We start from the raw sequence: 17,717 nt of genomic DNA on the forward strand, positions 1-17,717 counted from the left end.
GATGGTGAAGGGTCTAGAGCACAAGTCCGAGGGAACTGGGGTTGTTTATCCTGGAGAAAATGAGACTGAAGGGAGACCTTATTGCTCTCTACAACTACCTGAAAGGAGGTTGTAGCGAGGTGGGGGTCAGTCTCTTCTCCCAAGTAACAAGTGATAGAACAAGAGGAAATGTCCTCAGATTGCACCAGGGGAGGTTTAGACTGGATATCGGGAAAAATTTCTTCACTGAAGCATTATTGACCGCTGGAACAGGCTGCCCAGAGAAGTGGTTGAGTAACCATAGAATCATAGAATGGTTTAGGCTGGAAGGGACCTTAAAGATCATCTGGTTCCAACCCCCCTGCCATGGACAGGGACACCTTCCACTGGATCAGGTTGCTCAAAGCATCCACAACTTCTCTGGGCAACCTGTTCCAGTGTCTCAGCACCCTCACAGTAAAAAATGTCTTCCTTATATCTAATCTATATCTACCCTCTTTGAGTTTAAAACCATTACCCCTCATCCTATCACTACACTCACTGATAAAGAGTCCCTCCCCATCTTTCCTGTAGGCCCCCTTTAAGTACTGAAAGGCTGCTATAAAGTCTCCCTGGAGACTTCTCTTCTCCAGGCTGAACAACCCCGACCATCTCAGCCTGTTCTCACAGGGGAGGTGCTCCAGCCCCGTGATCATCTTCATGACCTCCACTGGACCTGCTCCAACAGGTCCATGTCTTATTATGCTGGGGGACCCAGAGCTGGATGCAGCACTGCAGGTGGGGTCTCATGAGAGCAGAGTAGAGAGGGAGAATCCCCTCCCTCCACCTGCTGGCCACACTTCTCTTGATGCAGCCCAGGATACAGTTGGCTTTCTGGGCTGTGAGCACACATTGCTGGCTTATAGTCAGTTTTCCATTCACTAACACCCCCAAGTCCTTTTCCGCAGAGCTGCTCTCAATCCACTCATCACCCAGCCTGTATTTGTGTCTGGGATTTCCTTGACCCATGTGCAGGACCTTGCACTTGGCCTTGTTGAACTTCATGAGATTTGCATGCACCCACCACTCAAGCCTGTCCGGGTCCCTCTGGATGGCACATCTCTTCTCTCCAGCATGTCAACCACACCACACAGCTTGGGGTCATTGGCAAACTTGCTGAGGGTGCACTCAATTCCACTGTCCATGTAACCGACAAAGATGTTAAACAGCACTGGTCCTAACACCAAGCCCTGAGGAACACCACTCATCATTGCTCTCCACTTGGACATCGAGCCATTGACCGCAACTCAACCACTGAGTGGTCCATCTGCTAAATCCACGTCTCTCCAGTTTAGAGACAAGGATGTCATGTGGGACACTGTCAAATGCTTTACTTCTACCTACATATAGATATAGGAATTTTAAGGCCATATACTTGCTGGTCTTTGAAGTTAGTGATGGTATTCTTGTTTACGTGTGTGGAGTTTTTCTGCCATTGGCAATCTGACAGGGAAATTTTCAAGAATAAATCTTACATATTTTCTCAAGCAATATTTTTACTGTAATCTCCTTAGAGTGAAGTAGCTGCAACATCTGCAGAATTTGGCCTAGGGGGCCCTAGTAAATTAAAGTTTGTGATTATCTAAATTAGACCATGTCACAATCTAGGTTTTTTTCATTAAATTACTTCTGTAGAGCTTCACTGTGGTCTGGACTGAATAGACTTTCTAGTTCTTTAGTAATGACTCTCTGCAACTTGACAGTACTTTCTCAATGTGCAGCATAAATTTACCCAGAGGTTGAGGTTTGAGCTGGGTGAAGAATGTTGGCTGTAGGCTAAAACTTTTTTAATTAGAAGCTTTCTGTTGGCAAACTTCATTTTGAGAAATCATTTTTCATTAGCTATATGGATCACAGTGAAAATACTGAGAAATTTTTTCCAGATGAAAAACTCTCATTTCAGAAAAAAGGAAAAAGTCTTATTAAAATTAAATTACATTTTTGGGGATGTTTTATTCCATTATTTCCTGACAGGACAGCAGTAATGATACATAATTGTGACAGACAGTGGAGTGTTATGACATAGCTTGGCTTGATACCATGTGTCATGACTTAACTAATGAATAATGAAAGTGATACAGTTTTAGAAATTTTTCTTAAAAATTATCTTTTGTCACTTTGTGCAAAACTTAGAAGGCAATGAATTTGAGATGAATTGCCATGAATAGAATAATTTAAAATGTGGCATTTGCTCATAAAGAAAATCTAATTTTTTCAGCCATCTCTTATTCTTAGGAGTTACCATTCAAGGTGTTACACCAAAACTGAACTGCATTAAGAAGAAACCCAACTATTTCATTTTCAGTCAGCTAATCCATTTCTGATCTTACCTTATGCTTATAAACTAGACTGATTTTCTGTTCTCTTGTATCCATGAAGTGTCCAATGAAGTCAACAGTGTTCCCCAGTCAGGGCCACAATTCAACAAATCCTATTTAAAATAATTGCTTCCACTTCAAGAAGCAATGTGCAAACTGCTTTTAACCTGTTGTGTTTCCATCAAAGCAAAAACTGGCCTGTCCCAGAGTGAGAGGGCAACCCCATGTGCTCAGCCTCAGCAGCATGTTGCTTTATTGAACAGTACTGACCTTTGCTGTTTATGGCTGTTGTGGTTACTCTTCAGCAACATAATTTCTGTCTTTATAACATCATTTTCTATTAATCAAACACAGATTTGGCCTGTGTTGTTAGATTCTGGTCATAATGATGATGATACCTACCCCTTCAAAGGGTAAAAATGTGTTGTCGTTGTTCCATTGCACTCAAGCACAGAAGAGCATAAAATTTTGCCCAGAAGGGGTTCTTCTACATGATCAGTGCTTCTAAGTGATCAAAGGTGTTTCCCATTACAGAACTAAAACTGAGGAGTAAATCTCACATAAGTGTAAATCAGGAGCCATTCAATTACAGTCACTGGCTTCATTCTGGTCATCTTTAGTAAATTTAGAGTAACTCCAGTAAAGTCAACGGACTTAATTTGGATTTACTTTGGATCTAGATGAGATTAGAATTTGACTTTAGGTGTGTTGGCACAGACTTGTATAAACAAGTAAAGAAGGATTGAAAAGATTTTTGGTTAGAAAAAGAAGTAAATATTAGGAACTATAGAATGTTAGCAGGTTTGTAAGAATGCCGTCACATAGAAGTGGGTACTGGCATGATAAATTCAAGCTGGCTATTTAAGCTTGTCATCTGCACAAAACAAAAAACTAAGCAGGCCATTTGTAAGAAAGGAGAGAACACAATATGGGTTGTTTTGGCAGTAAAACTTGTTTAAAAAATTTCTAACATCTTTTTCAACATTAGCCATGTATTCCTGGCTTTGCATTGCTGTTCACTATCTGGTTAGTTAAATAAGATAGTTGACAGAAATGTTTGTGGTCCTGTGGCCTAAAGTTGAGTGTTGAAATAATTCAGGTTAAAAATAAATAATATCCTTAAAGAAAAAAAATATAAAAAGCTGTCTCAGAATAACACTGTGTCTAGTGAAATAAGCTTCATCTCCATAATAATATAGATAAACGCCTACTGAGCCACATCTGGCTTGCATTCAGACAGACTCATCACCAAAAAAGCCCCTTATTGTGGAGCGCTGTGGACACAGTTTCACTTCAGTGATCTCTGGCTCTAATGAAATATTCTTTTGGAAAGAAAGGTAGCATCACTCTGTTGATATGTAGTCTCTTCCGTATCAGCTCTTGAGCATGGTAGATCTCCTTTAGCTAGGCTATAAGAGTTAGACAACAATCTAGGATCTGGTAATTGCACTGGGAGTTGGACTGTGAACAAACATGGTCACTTTTTTAACAGGATTTGCCCTAGCATAGAGAGGATCTAGTGTGAGCTTGTTTTGCTTTTTTGGTTTCATGTTTACAGAGCTTCTAAGGAGGGAACATTCACTACCTCAGTCTTATCCTACTAAGCTTTTCCTTACTGTGCTACAGTTTCCCAAGCTCCGTCCACATGGATCCTAGGACTTGCAAAGGTCCACCTTCACTGCCAGGAGAAAGGAGCTACTCAGTCTCTTTTCTTCCCTTTTAGAATCACATAGGAAGGATCCTAAAGATACTCTGAAAGGGCTATGGTGCGTGTCAGGGAGGGCACATCTGGATGGACTGATAAAACAGGCATGCTCTGCCCCTGCGTTGAGATAACTGGATGCATCCAGAAGCCATGCAGCACTCTGACCAAGCTAATATATGCTGCTTCTGTAGCTACCTAAGCTGTATGGCTTCTGAATGGTACCTGACTTGCATACATCCTCAAGAACATGTAATTTTTTTCCCCAGTCTATCAGAAGAGCTATCTATCTAAATCACATGAAAACCATTACAACCTAATGGTGGCAACCATGACTTTCCTCATTTGGAGGGCTCCGAATGACCATAGTGGTGAGCCAGAGCTTCATAACCTCAGTTAGGAGAAAGATGAACACTCTTCAGCTTCTGAAGGGTTGTTACACAGAAAAAAAGAACTCATTTGGAGGAAAATTTGATCCAGAAGAGTTCTTTTCAGATGTAGTGACATTGTCATTATTCAGATGAAAACATGACCCTCTTCAAATGTGATTGGCAGATAACACTATGATATTAACAAAACCAGCCATGACTGTGCTTGCTAGCCATGAAATTAATGTGTCAAAGAGACAACAGCATTGAAAAGGTTTGATAGATTTATCAGACAAAACACCGAATCTGATTTTAGAGTTAAAATAACTTCTGGGCTCTTTGAGAATTGTAGGTGTTTTCCTGATCATTGTGCAATTCTGTTGAACATCTATTTGTTGCCTTTTTTCAAATAGCTACTTTTATTTTCAATAAGAAAATTTATCCATTTGTATCAAAGGGGTGAACTTGATCTACGACTGTTTAACTGCCAGTTTAGACTTAACATTGACAAAAAACAAGTTTTGCCCTTTTTCTTCAAGTACTCACTGAATTATTGGTATTTAATGAGCAGTCATGATACTGAAATTTAGTCTTTGCAAGCAAGTGGTGCATTTTGACTCTGCTTCTCAGTAAACCCCTATGTGGCTTTGCATAACTGACATAGACTGTGCCTTTGTTTTTGTTTACAATACTAGCAGCATGATGGTAGACCCTCATTATTTCATGACTTGTTTACTTCAATTGCCTTTTCTATACTCCTCCTATTCCACCCTTTGCCTCTATTCACATACTTTATGGAGAAGAATATGAGCAAACCACTACTCAATTATGTCACCTTTTTCTTTCCCACAATTCATGTGGTTTCTGTTTTCAAAGGTAGAAAGTACAGCTATGTCCAGAGCTGGACTCAGTTAATACCTGGATTCTCTGTTGGCTTCAGCAGACAAATTCCACATTTTTGACTGGTTTTAGAGAAGAAACTTGTTCCTTTTTTTTTTTTTTTTTTTTTTTTCTTTTTTTTTTCCCTGAGAAAGCTTTATGGCATTCCACACTGCTGTAAGAATAATACTGAACATATTAAAAACTTTGCTTTCTTATCTTCACACCAACTCCTATATTGCATTGTTTTGGCCCTTGCAGAGTTCCTTGCAAGCAAAAATCTCTGGGACATCAAAAGTAGATCATATTTGATTCAGCTGATATATGATACTGTAGAAAGAGTTAGAGATAAATATATAATGTGTTACCCTTGTTTATTAGCAATTTAGCAAGATTCAAAGGAGATTGCGTAGACAGATAGTTAAGAATAACTATTTTTTTTAGCAAAGAACTCTTGTTTACTAGCAAATTATGAGCATTCAAAACAGGTTGGATAGCTAGATAATTAAGATAAATAACTAAATTTTTTTGGAAATTATACTAAGGGTCTTTTTTGAGGTATAAATATCCTTAATCCTTAGAGTCTGGGGAGAAGTCTGCTATGGAGTTTAGAGTGGCAGGATGTAGACATAACATGCCAACCAGTAGCATCTTCTTTGACCCTTGTGGTCCAGCCTGGCCTCTGGAAGACAGTGGATTCCAGGGCAAACCTGTAACCCACATGGATATGGTTATGATCATGTGTAAAAAGATTATTAGTTGTTCTATTATGCAGTGCTACGTTTCTTTGCTGTGCCTGGTGCTGACTATAGCAGGAGACAATATCCCCTAACAGAAGGATCTATGGTCTGATCTAGTCTATAGTTTCTATTTTCTTATCAAATGCCTTTCACATGGTTCTTTCTGTCTGTTGCTATTCCAGGAGAAAGCATAACTTTTTCTTTTTTTTTTTTTTTTTTTTTCCGTCCTTTTGCGTGGTGCTTCATTGAATCAGCTCAAACTGCCCAGAGTTTAAGGACTATAACCCCAGAGACAATGGAAATGGCATAACAGAATAAAACATTACCTTCCAAAGTGTTTCGGAAACTGTAATTGGCCATTTTGTCCATGGATCCAGATTCATACTGAGTCAGTGACAGGCAAAATTCAACTTCAGCTGAGGATGGGAGCCTTGGGGTCCTTGATTTATCGTTGTTCCCAGGATTTCGCAGTATAGGCCCCTCACCTGTGGCATTGCATAAAGCCTGTTGGCTGTTGTACTCTTCAGACCGAGTACAAATTACCTGTATAAAATACTTTCTATTAGAAGAGCTGCAATTGCATAGACTAAAAACAAATAAAAGAGGTACTTCGATTTAATATATTTTTTAAAGGAGCAAAGAAAATGTAAAATGTAATGTTTGTTGCAAAAATATACATCAATTTTAAAATTTTCTATTTATGATTTTTATATAAGCTGGGTTATTTCATGGACGACACCCCACTACTACAGTGCACATTTTGAAATAGTATCTGAAACTACTCACATGGACTAAGGCATCAATTCTCATTTATGTCCTTGAACACTCACTGAGGCTAAATTCAGTGTTACCTACCAATGCAGCAGGACACAGAGTTAAATTTGCTGCTGCAGCTGCTAAATGGAGACTTTTTTGCTTCAGCAGACTACTGAACAAAGCCATAATCACAGAGTTTTCTCTCCACACAATAAGAGGGGGAATTGTTGACTTTTATTCTGAAAATATCTGTCTGTGCTTTGTCAGACTAAATGGGCTCTTAGTTTCACTATATCTTGATGATGCTATAGGTACAAAATGGGAAAAGATGCTGCTCTACTTCCCAGGAATGTTGTGGGGATGAACATATATCACCAACTGATGTATCATAGTGATGGGTATTTGGAAAGGACCTTAAACAGAGTGATAGATACAGATATTAAATACCACCAGAATCCAACATCATTTATATGAATGTACTGGCTTCACAGGCAAAGTCCATTTACCATGGCATAACAAGTCATTATTTGTCAGATGATCTGCAGAAGCTGACAATCTAATTTGAGACTCCTGGAAGAGCAAGGTGGTTCAATGTAACTTCAAATGATGGTCAGCTAATTTTGGCTGAGTTAAACTCCTTCACATTTGCCATGGGTTAAAAGTGCCCATACAGACCATAAGTCTCACTAAGGTGCTGCTCAATATCTTTTTAAGCCACAATAACTTATTCATTACTTCAGGATGTGAGTCTTCTGATGACCATGAGCTCTCACTGCATCCCCTGATTGGCCAAAGAAGTAATCAGAATGAGATGGAGTATTTTTTCATATTCTGGTACAATAAACCTACAGAGAGTTAGTACAAGTAATAACTCATATTTCTACTTTATATTCAGTAACTTGCCTGATATGGATTCAGGATGGAGGATGGAGAAAAATACAATGACACAATGACAGGAAGAAGATGAGACTAAAGTGTTTGGTCGGTGTGTATAGTGGTACAGTTGATGGGTCTATGAAAATAAAACAGGAAAACAGTGGCTCAAAACTCCCAGAAGTTGTTTTGTATCCCTTTCAGGTGAGGCTGAGGCTCTGAACCAAAATTGCTGTCTATTGTTTTACTTTTTTTCTGAAAAACCCACCAAAAAAACCCCAACTCTAAACCACCAGAGATCCTTTCAAAATATAGTCCTCTGTGGTTAGCAGGTAATCAACGTGGTTAATGAGAACTTTGTGTGGAGAAAGAACAAATCTCATAATTGAGTGAGACATCATAGAGGAGAAGACACATAACACTGAAGCCTCTGGACTTGTTTCATCCTGGAGTTGTGTTTCTATTTCATGGACCAAAACAATGAATGAGAAGGTAAGTGAAAGCAATCGTATCTGCTGTGAATGGGATGGAAGAACACAAGATTCTTTGTTAGTGAAGGAAGTGAGTGGGTGATTCATTTCACCAGCACTAGCTGTGTAAAAGTTGCCAGATTGAAGCAACACTTTAGGATGACCTCTGCAGTCAATAGAGAGAGGCATCTCCTGAGTGTCATTCAGTCCTCCTAAGCCAGATATCTGGTAGGTGAGATGTACTTACCTCTAGGGGTGCCTAACGCTCTCCATTGACTAAGTCAATGAAAGAATATTTGTAAAAAAATCAATGCAGAAACTGTCTCCAGACTGCAGTTAGCAAGGGAAGTAAAATTAAGAGTGTTCAACTTAATGCTCTGCTCCTGCATTAGGATGGAATGAATCACACCCTGGAGGCACGGATGTGTTTCTAAAGTGACTAAAGACAGAGCCAAAGAAAAGTTGCTTTGCTGCCTAACTAACTTTTGAATGACTAGAAGGAGATGAGATGAATCCTTTTCTAAGTGATCTGACCACAAATTCACAGAAAATGTATGACAGAGCTGGTGATATAACCTAGATTTCTTAAGAATCTGGAGTTCTTAAATGATAAGTTTCCTATGAATATGAATCTCATGAATAAATTATTCTCATCTTTTTTTTTTTTTTTGAGAAGATAAGAAATCTTATCAGAGAAATTTATTCTTACAGACTTCTTTATTAGCTGAAATCTTCCCTAGTCTGTTAAAAACACTAAGGTGACCTTGGAGTCCGTAGGTAGTTGTCCAGCAGAGAGTTTCATGTGTGCATTCCCCCCAGAAGCTCACTGACTGGGTCAGGACTGTACCTCTAAGAAGTCTTTTCTAAGAATCCCCACTGAGAAGGGAGAGGTAGCAACAGGGAGATACCTACGGTTATAAAGACAAAGCATATCTATGGTGCTGTTTTTATGATTGTTTTGTGTTACTGAGAGCGTTTATTCCTGTTAGATGGAAAATAGAGGGATGATTCAGGCTGAAGGAAATGCTCTAGTAATGTCTTTGTTTATAAAGAATGCATAAACCTATGTCCCTACAAGTTCACTAGTGAAGAAGGCAAGTGTGTCTTAGCTGGTGGAGCTCAGCCCAAGTGGAGCACTTTGCTCAGAAACTACAATCATATGGATTTTCTGTTTAGCTGTTTCCTATGGACCTTATCTAGGGCCGTATCTTCTTCTGGCTTCTCTGCCCCATCACCTCCTATCTTTTTGTCCTCTTCCCACTGTCCTGGGGGCATATTCCTGTTGTGTCTTAAAAAGGAATCACACACTGCCTTCAAGACTGGGTTTTCAGATATTCATACAGGAAATCTTCAAGCATGAGAAATATATCTCTGAATATATATATTTCTGATAATATATCTAAACAAAGGAAAATTTCCCCTTTGTTCTGTTTATCAATTCCGGTGCATTCCATGCAACTATTAATGTTATGAGGCTTATAGATGTCTAGAGTGATAATTTTTTTTTTTTGTTTATGTTTCAGTGTATTGTCTGACTAAATGAATTCATCCTAAACAGAAGCCAGATGCTTTAAGGCATCTGGTAACCCATGGTCAAGAAATGCCAACATAAGGGGCAGGAATGAAAAAGCTTAGTTGAGACCTTCTGCTATTTGTTCTGAACTGAAAATTAAAGTCTGTCCATATTAGGCAGGATGCTTTTCCAGAAAGGTGTAACTTAGGTAATATAAAATATGGGTCTATCCTGAAACTATAATTTGCTGGTTTAGCAGTCATGTGATGTGTAAGTGGTAACAGAACAAAAGTCAGTTAAATGGTTCTGCATATAATCTGCATAAAGCACTCACAAAATGGGTCGCATCATTGCTGCTTTTTCATTCAGCAGGAGGACTTTCTACTAGAAACATGTTGTTTTAACACATGATTTTTTTGTTCCCTTTCAGAACAGTCCTGAGCAAATTTCTCGGTTCACCCAGGACAAAGCTTCATATTCAAACTGCACTGAGTGCCTGCTCTCCTGCATGTGTAAATTCACCAGCTCCAGGGAAATTGTTAGTAAGATATTCCGAGGAAAAGCTTATGTAAGTAGTTAGCAGAGCAAATGCCAGCAGATGGCAGTCCAGAATATGCAGCATCGCTCCTGGGCTTTGTAGCACCCAGAAAAAAAGTCCCTCAGTGCACTGCAGTTGAGATCTTTAGCACAGCTCTTTGTATCATTTCTTAGAAAACAGACTAAATGTGTGGAAGTGTTGCTGCTGTCTCGCACCTTTTCTCAAATGGGAAACCCTTTTGTCTTTTAGTTTGCAACTGCTTGCACAGACCAGCCCCTGTGCCTAGATAAAGTGATTTGCATTACAGGAGTCTTCAGCAGTGTTCAGTCCTTTCTCAGCTATTTTTAAATTCAAAGCTTTGGGGGTTTTGGTGACAAATTCTTTGTGGTTGCTTTGGATTTATTAGATCCATGCTCACACGGTCATGTAATACATGTAATATATACCTGAACACTTGGAAAAAGGTGATGAATAATTTTCTACAGTACTGAAATAGCTGGCTCACTTACAAAGTGATATGAAGTTCCTTAGTTTGCTGGGGAAGTATGGCTACTCAAAGGTTAATCCACACCTCTGCTTCCTTTAGAGCTGGTCCCTTGCTCTGCTTCTCTTCTGAGTCCATCCAGTAGGAGTCTGCCCCATCCAGAAAGTATGTCAGCATGATTTCATAGTATTATGCTCCAGGTTAATATTGCCTGAAAAAAACACTTCAGACTACAGCCAGAGCAACCACATGACTTGCTTATCTGTGGTGCCCATCCCAGCTCTCCTAAGGGTATGATGTGGGCACTTCAGGACATATTCTTATCTCTCTGTTTGTCCTACATGAAGTCTAGACTCCTGAACTGGAGCCTTGGGTCCCATTGTGTGGCCAAAAGAGCTTTTGCACTGATTCATTGCCTTTCTCTGTCTTCACTTATTCTCACATACTTGCTAGAGAACGGCATTACAGTGCATCCCTCACACTGGATTTAACACATTTGGCAAGTGTAAAGAGGTTTAATTTTTACTTTTTTGGCTGCATTATGTCCTGGCATAATCTAAACCTAATTAAGTGGCATCCAGAAGCTATTTACTCACCAAACCACGAAAATGCAAGGAAATTCCCAAATAACCTGCCACAGAACAAACTGTACTTTGGGAGCTTGTTTTTATAGGCAAAACTTTAAAAGATGCTGTATTTATAGCAGACCAAAAGTTAAGAGACAGTGTGTATTTATATCTGCTTCTTCATGTACTCCTGAATATTAGCAGGAATTGAAAGGTAAAACAGGCAGACGACCAAATGAAAAGAAGAAAATCTGGAAAGCAAGGCTTCAAAGAAATTCTAAGAATTATCCTTTGTGCAAGGATAAGGTCATTAATTATCTTTCTGACCCTTACACCATATGCATGAACTGGGGGAGCTGTGAAACTCAAACTAAAAGGAGATGAGATAAGCATGAAGTGACAGCACTGAAACAAACCCAGCGCCTTCAAGGTATTTTCTCAGCCTTCAGTAAAAGCTGGCTGAGTTTCATCCTCTTTGCTCAGAGGCAGCCCAGAACTAGGGGGTAACTTACACCCCATTCAGCACCTCAGAATGGTGTTGGGGTGGAGTAGGAAGCTCTGTTATCAGTTACTGCTGAAATATTCATTAACACTTTCTGCTTTGGCAGACTGTGATTCCCTGTTCTCTGACTGTCTCCAAGCTGTACCGTTAGTGTCGCTGTCTCCATGTCTACCACAAATTCACAAAGACACATGTCTCTACAGGTAGGCTTCTTTTTTTTTTCTGGTGAATTATTATCAAAACCCAATTTTTATGAAATTTCTTAGCTATTAATTTATACACCTCTGAAGATGGTTAGTTTTTACCCTGCACGACTCCTGAGCAAACACGGCTATATGCCAGAGAACAGCCAAGCGACCACAGGCCAAACTCTGCTGTCACCCACTTGTGATCCTGTGGAAGAAGGGGAATTACTTTAGGATTACAGTGACATAAACAGTCCAACGATGCCGGAGTGGGTCTTCCTGCTGTGCACAGATCTGATTCCCTCAGGCTGTGGTACTGAGGTGTGGCATGTGGAGACTTACCTCTTTGTAATAGAAAATGTTTCAAATTTATAATCCATGTAAGCATATAATTAGGAGACCAATTTTGATAAACTCTTCTTTTACAGTTACTTGCTCCATTTGGGCTGTTGCTTTTTAATTTACCAGCCTGTAGCTGGCACCAAAACCTATTAAGTTGTAATAAAAAAATAAAGTCATTGAGTTCATGAGATACTCAGGCATCCACGAGCAGATGGATGTAAGACTTTGGCTAATTTAAGAATCAGGTAGTGTTGGTTTCTTGTGTTTGTATTTTTGAAAATTTCCTGAAGTTTTTAAAGGTGGACATAAAAAAGTGCTTCAAATGATCATCTCAGACGATTCAACCAGCAATACAACTCCCTGATAAACTGTGCTTAGAATTAAATAGCTGTGTCTGAATAGCTGAATTTTGAATTTCTTATGAAGTCATATTTTCAGGTAATGCTTCTAAAGTACTGTCATTATTAGTTCAGGGGCATTATATCAATTTTCTATTTGTGTAACTTGTTTCCCTTTTGTAGTAGCTTTACATTTGTGTAAGTGGTTCTGCAGAATGAAGTGCTAAGGGAAATTCTAGGTACTTGTTACAAAGAATTGGCTGCAGGTTTACACCAGCACATCTGAGAGCAGACAGCTCTCCAGGTTATGCAATTACTTGTCTCAAGTCAATCTTCTTTTAGAAGAGGCAAAATACAGGGGCTAAAGTTGGTGGTATAGGCTGCTTGCCACAATAGCAAAACAAAACCAGCACGTACACCCTCCTGCTTTATTTTCTTCATTGTCTGTCTACCACACTGTAGGGATCCCCAAACTCTAATATAAACTACCATCAGAATGATTCTGCTTTTATTTGCAGTAGGCTTTTTATGCATTTGTAACTCTATTGACTTCAGTTATTTCTCCAAATTAGTTCCAGTGCAGTGGAGAGCAGAATTTCACCTGCTACTATTTAAGTGATGCATAATAATTAATTTTTTTTAGCAAATCCATTATCTTGAATAATTATAGAAATGTGCATTGAAACAGAGAACTCTTAAAATGTCATGGAAGATCTCCATTTCCCATATAGTTGTCTGTGAAGTCGACACGGAATTGCAAAATTTGGTAAAGCATTAATAGGTGTCATGCAGTCCTAATCCTGAATGCAACACTTGAATCATCACAAACAAGTAACTGAAAACACGAGAAAATCCTTCCCACCTACCCTAAAACATGAGCCAAGCAAACAAATAAAAACACTAAATATTGCTGATAGTCTTGCTGGTAAAAACAGAGGCAAGAATCAGAAGTGTCACTTAGATGATAAACATGAGAAAAATGTGGACAGATAATTCACTCAGCTAAGTGTTAACAGCAGTATATTGAAGAAAAAGTAAGGCGAAAGCAAGAATTTCAGCATGTATTCATGGGTATCCATGTTGCCATGGCAACTTCTCAATGGAATAAAGTATTTTCTCCTTTCTTTAGGGATTAAAAAAAGAGAGATGCTGTTCTGCAAATAGGCACTTTACCTTTTTTTTAATAAATCTATACCTATTTCCTAACATAGCAAGCATTGTTTTGTTATGCTTTGGAAAGGCTTGAAATTCTGAAAAGGACACCATATTATGGATGTGTTATTCAAAAGGTTTCTCTTGACCTCTTTTTATTTTGAATGCTTATTAAAATCATAAATTCCTTCACATTTCTGGATCCTCCTCTTTTTTTTTTTTTTTTTTTTCTTCTCTTGATGTTTAGCTACAGATCTTGGATAATCAGCATATTCTGCAGCAGATCTGTGGCTATTTTCCGGTTCAAGCTAAGGCTATCTTTGTTCCTTTTTGATTTTCTGGAGTGAGATTCTGATCTCTTACTTTGTACTACTTGAAGGAACTGTATCGATTGTTATTCCATCATAAGCAATTGTTTAAATTTGGATTCAAGGCTAATAAAGACATATCAGTTTGTGTTGTATCTTCACCCCAAACTCACTGACTGAAAATGCAGATCTGTTTAATCTCTTTCATTCTTTCTCTAGATGAGACAGAAGAGATATACATAGATAGAAGATGTTAAAGGTGCATTATAGCCTTTGAAGGTAAAGGTAATGTAGTTCTGGTTTGGAAATTTTGATAAAAGTGCGACGTTTCCGGAAGTGGCTGAAAAATATAAGCGATAAACACCCATTTTCAGAAATGACTTAGAAAACTTCAGCAAAAGACTTAGGTGCTCTTATATACTTACACTGGCACTGAATGTATTTTAAACCTAGCACAATTTTTATTGTTGCACCTATTAAAGTTATACAAAAATATCTGTTAAATCAACTTGTTTCATAAAAAAAATTGTCTTTAATTTCAGAATATATTTGTGGAATTGACCTTAAATGAGAAGTTATAAACCTGATTGTTTCTTAAATATATCCATTGTTACTCATAAGTTTCCTGGGTACTTATTACTAGGATGGAAAAAGTGTAAGAATCTAGATATGATTAATAATACCTTTGTAAAAAATGAGCTAAACATAACTATCTGACCTCTCGAAGTCTCTTAGAAATTTCTGCTAGCAGCTTGCTGCTTCCTTTATATTACCTGCCTCCTACTACCTTGGTTATCTCATCCAATATACTATATTGGTACCTTCACTTGACATGTGTAACCAGTGCAATTCTAATTTCATTTAATCCACTTTAACACTTGTATCATTTTCACATAACTCTTTATTCACCTCAGTGCAAAACAGCATCAGATCCACTTCATTCTGGTAATGCAATCTAATTAAGTTAGTAGTGTTCATCCAAATTCATACTGTTAGAAATGAGCAGAATCTTAGAAAACGGGATGAAAGTCCATGTTTGTAGCTATATCTATTTTATGGTTATGCTTACACTGGTAAATTAAATATGGCTAGGAATTTTCCTGGACACTGAGACCAAATGGCATCAAATAATCCATGTGTATGTCAGTAAAATCATCTTAAAATCATCTTAAATAATCTTAAAATCATCTCCCAAATAGGGTGATTACATGCAAACATTATCCTGGGAATGATCTTTGAAAAGTACCTGTTTGGGGGAGAACTAATCAATACATACAAAATGTATGCCAGAAAATGTCCTAGAATAGGTCTGTTGTTACAATATCTGGGAATACTTGCATTTACAGGTATATACACAGTCAATATTATTCAGAGGGCACAAATCAAGACTAAATACAGTACAACCAGCTCAGTAAGCCCAGTTAGTTGCTGTTTTGTAATGCCAGAATATCACAGAGCTGCTGAAGCTTGTATCTCTTTCACTTTCCATTAAATCACTAAAACTGCCCAACCTTCATTTGGGCTGTTGCTACAGAAATAAATAGAACAAAGATAGATTTACACCAACATAATCATAGACTTCAGTGCCAGAAGCGACTGTTGCTATTGTCATGATGGAGTGTGTCTATGGAAGCCAATAGACCTTTGTCACTCTGTTAAGCGACATGGCAGTAATGAGCAAGAGACAAAAAAATCTAGAAACTCTCAGTGTTAGAATGGCACAGTATAGATCAGTTATATAAGACCATATCACCCATGTAAATATGTAAATTTACCTTGGTTTACACTGCTTTTAAGTGGCAGGAATAGCTATTGAGTTTACTTCTTAGTTCCTTTGAGTAACAGAGATTACTTCTTGTATTTCTTTTGAACTACTGATGTGAATTACACAGCTGGTTCTTCTGTGCTCTAAAAATTTGTTTTATTTCTTTGCTTGTTTGTTTGTTTTTAAAGTTGAAAGCAGATTAACTTAATTTGATAGTTTTTAACTCTTGGATGGAGGAAAGCACTGCAAGAGAGGTAGAGTGCCTAAAAACTTTTTGCTTCTATTTCCATAATTCAGGCACCAGTTATCCTGCAATGGTTGTGTGCTAGTAATTTGTCTACATAATTCCTACTTTTTGTCACCTGACTGTTGCAGCAGTCTCAAGCCTGTTTAACCTGCTAAAGGCCATGTTTGGACACAAAGGCATAAATTCCTTGTCCCACCTTAACTTTAGGTTCTCAGTTAAGCAGCCTAAATCCTACAGTCAGAGAGAGAAGAGACAAAGAGACAAATGAACAGCTCTAATTGAAGAATAGGTCCACATAAAATCTGATTTTCTCTCTGGTAGTGCTTACTTTCTCTCCAGGAACATCTAAGGGAATGTAGGGAGGCTAAGGTCCCAGCTTGTGCACCTCACTTAAGTGCCTAAAGTCAGTTAGGATAATTTCCTTCCCCTTCCCCTTCCCCTTCCCCTTCCCCTTCCCCTTGGCCTGTCCTTACCTGCCATGAGGAGAAAAATGATGCTGGGCTGAGTATATTAGGGTTGGTGGGATGTCTGCCACCCATGTATTCATCGGTGCAGATCACACAGTTCTCTGCATCTCGCCAGTCCCAGTACGGGATGGTGAAGTTCTCATCACCTGTTATCTTCTGGATCTCACGTTCCCACATCAGCAGAAAGACCCGATGCCAAGGCAGAAAACCAGGGGCTTCATGGGCAAAATCAATGTCCCGCCACACATTGGACCCACCTAAGAGTGTGTCTCGAGAGGCATAATAATGCATCCACACAAAGAGATCATACACATTGATGTTTCTGAACATGGGGTTGGAGCCATTGTTCATCTGAGTATACGTGCCAATAGCAATAACATAGTCCTGGCTAGGGGTGTTCTTTGCGAAGTTAAGGTAGGCAAGAAACTTGTCCTTCTCACTGGTGGTGAGCTGGAAGATGTTTCTTCTCATTCTCAGTTGCCTTTCAGTGCAGTTGATTCCTGAGAAACCAAACTTGCACTCCCCACAGTTGAATCCCATGAAGTTGCCTTCACATTTACATGTCCGGTTGTAAAATACAGAGGGCCAGTCCTCTCTGTCATCCACTCCTGAGAAAGGGAACTGTGGTCCCAGTGGAGTCTGAGAGAGAAGGATGTTCTGGCAGGACCCTCTGCTGGAAAGCTCCCCACAAGGGGACCCATCTCCATCCCAGGTGGGACAGCACTCTTTCCTCAGCAAGCTCTGCGTGTTTGCACAGGCTCTGGGGAACTGCCCGGTGGAAGGCTGAAGGATGACTAGCAGAAAACCCATGGCAAACAGCGACATTCTCACAGAGCAGCAGGAGAGCATTGGCATTACGCTTCAGTGCATAGAGTGCTCTCTCTGACCCCTCCAAAGTCCTGTGTGTGAAAGAAATTCCTCCCCTCCACCAGGAATGCTTCACTGCTGACTTCTGCTACAGTGCACCCTCCAATGTCCTTCCCCATTCCTACCCTGGATGCATTTACACGCAAAATACACTTCAGGGTTAATCTGATTATCACATGTTCTGGGTGAAAGCCAAGTGACTTTTTTCCCCACCTCCTACTGATTTCAAAATACAGACATTTATTATAAACTTTCATCTTCTGCCTAGCACATGATTACTTTCCTCTGGCAACTGGAGAGGAAGTAAAATTAAAATTTG

At 39.0% G+C, this 17,717-nt stretch overlaps 1 protein-coding gene across 1 annotated transcript in view; it reads right to left on the reverse strand.

The window, feature by feature from the left end:
* TYR (tyrosinase) overlaps nt 1–17,380 on the reverse strand; it is a 50,825-nt gene extending 33,445 nt beyond the window's left edge. Inside the window, exons 1-2 of the mRNA XM_074817016.1 lie at nt 16,538–17,380; nt 6,352–6,568 (exon numbers count right to left, since the gene is read on the reverse strand). Of these exons, the coding sequence (XP_074673117.1) occupies nt 6,352–6,568; nt 16,538–17,380 (1,060 nt within the window). The remainder of the gene's footprint in view (nt 1–6,351; nt 6,569–16,537) is intronic.
* Nucleotides 17,381–17,717: the final 337 nt, after the last annotated feature.

This window comes from Strix aluco, chromosome 2 (genome assembly GCF_031877795.1).
Source record: "Strix aluco isolate bStrAlu1 chromosome 2, bStrAlu1.hap1, whole genome shotgun sequence".
Taxonomy (NCBI): Eukaryota; Metazoa; Chordata; class Aves; order Strigiformes; family Strigidae; genus Strix; species Strix aluco.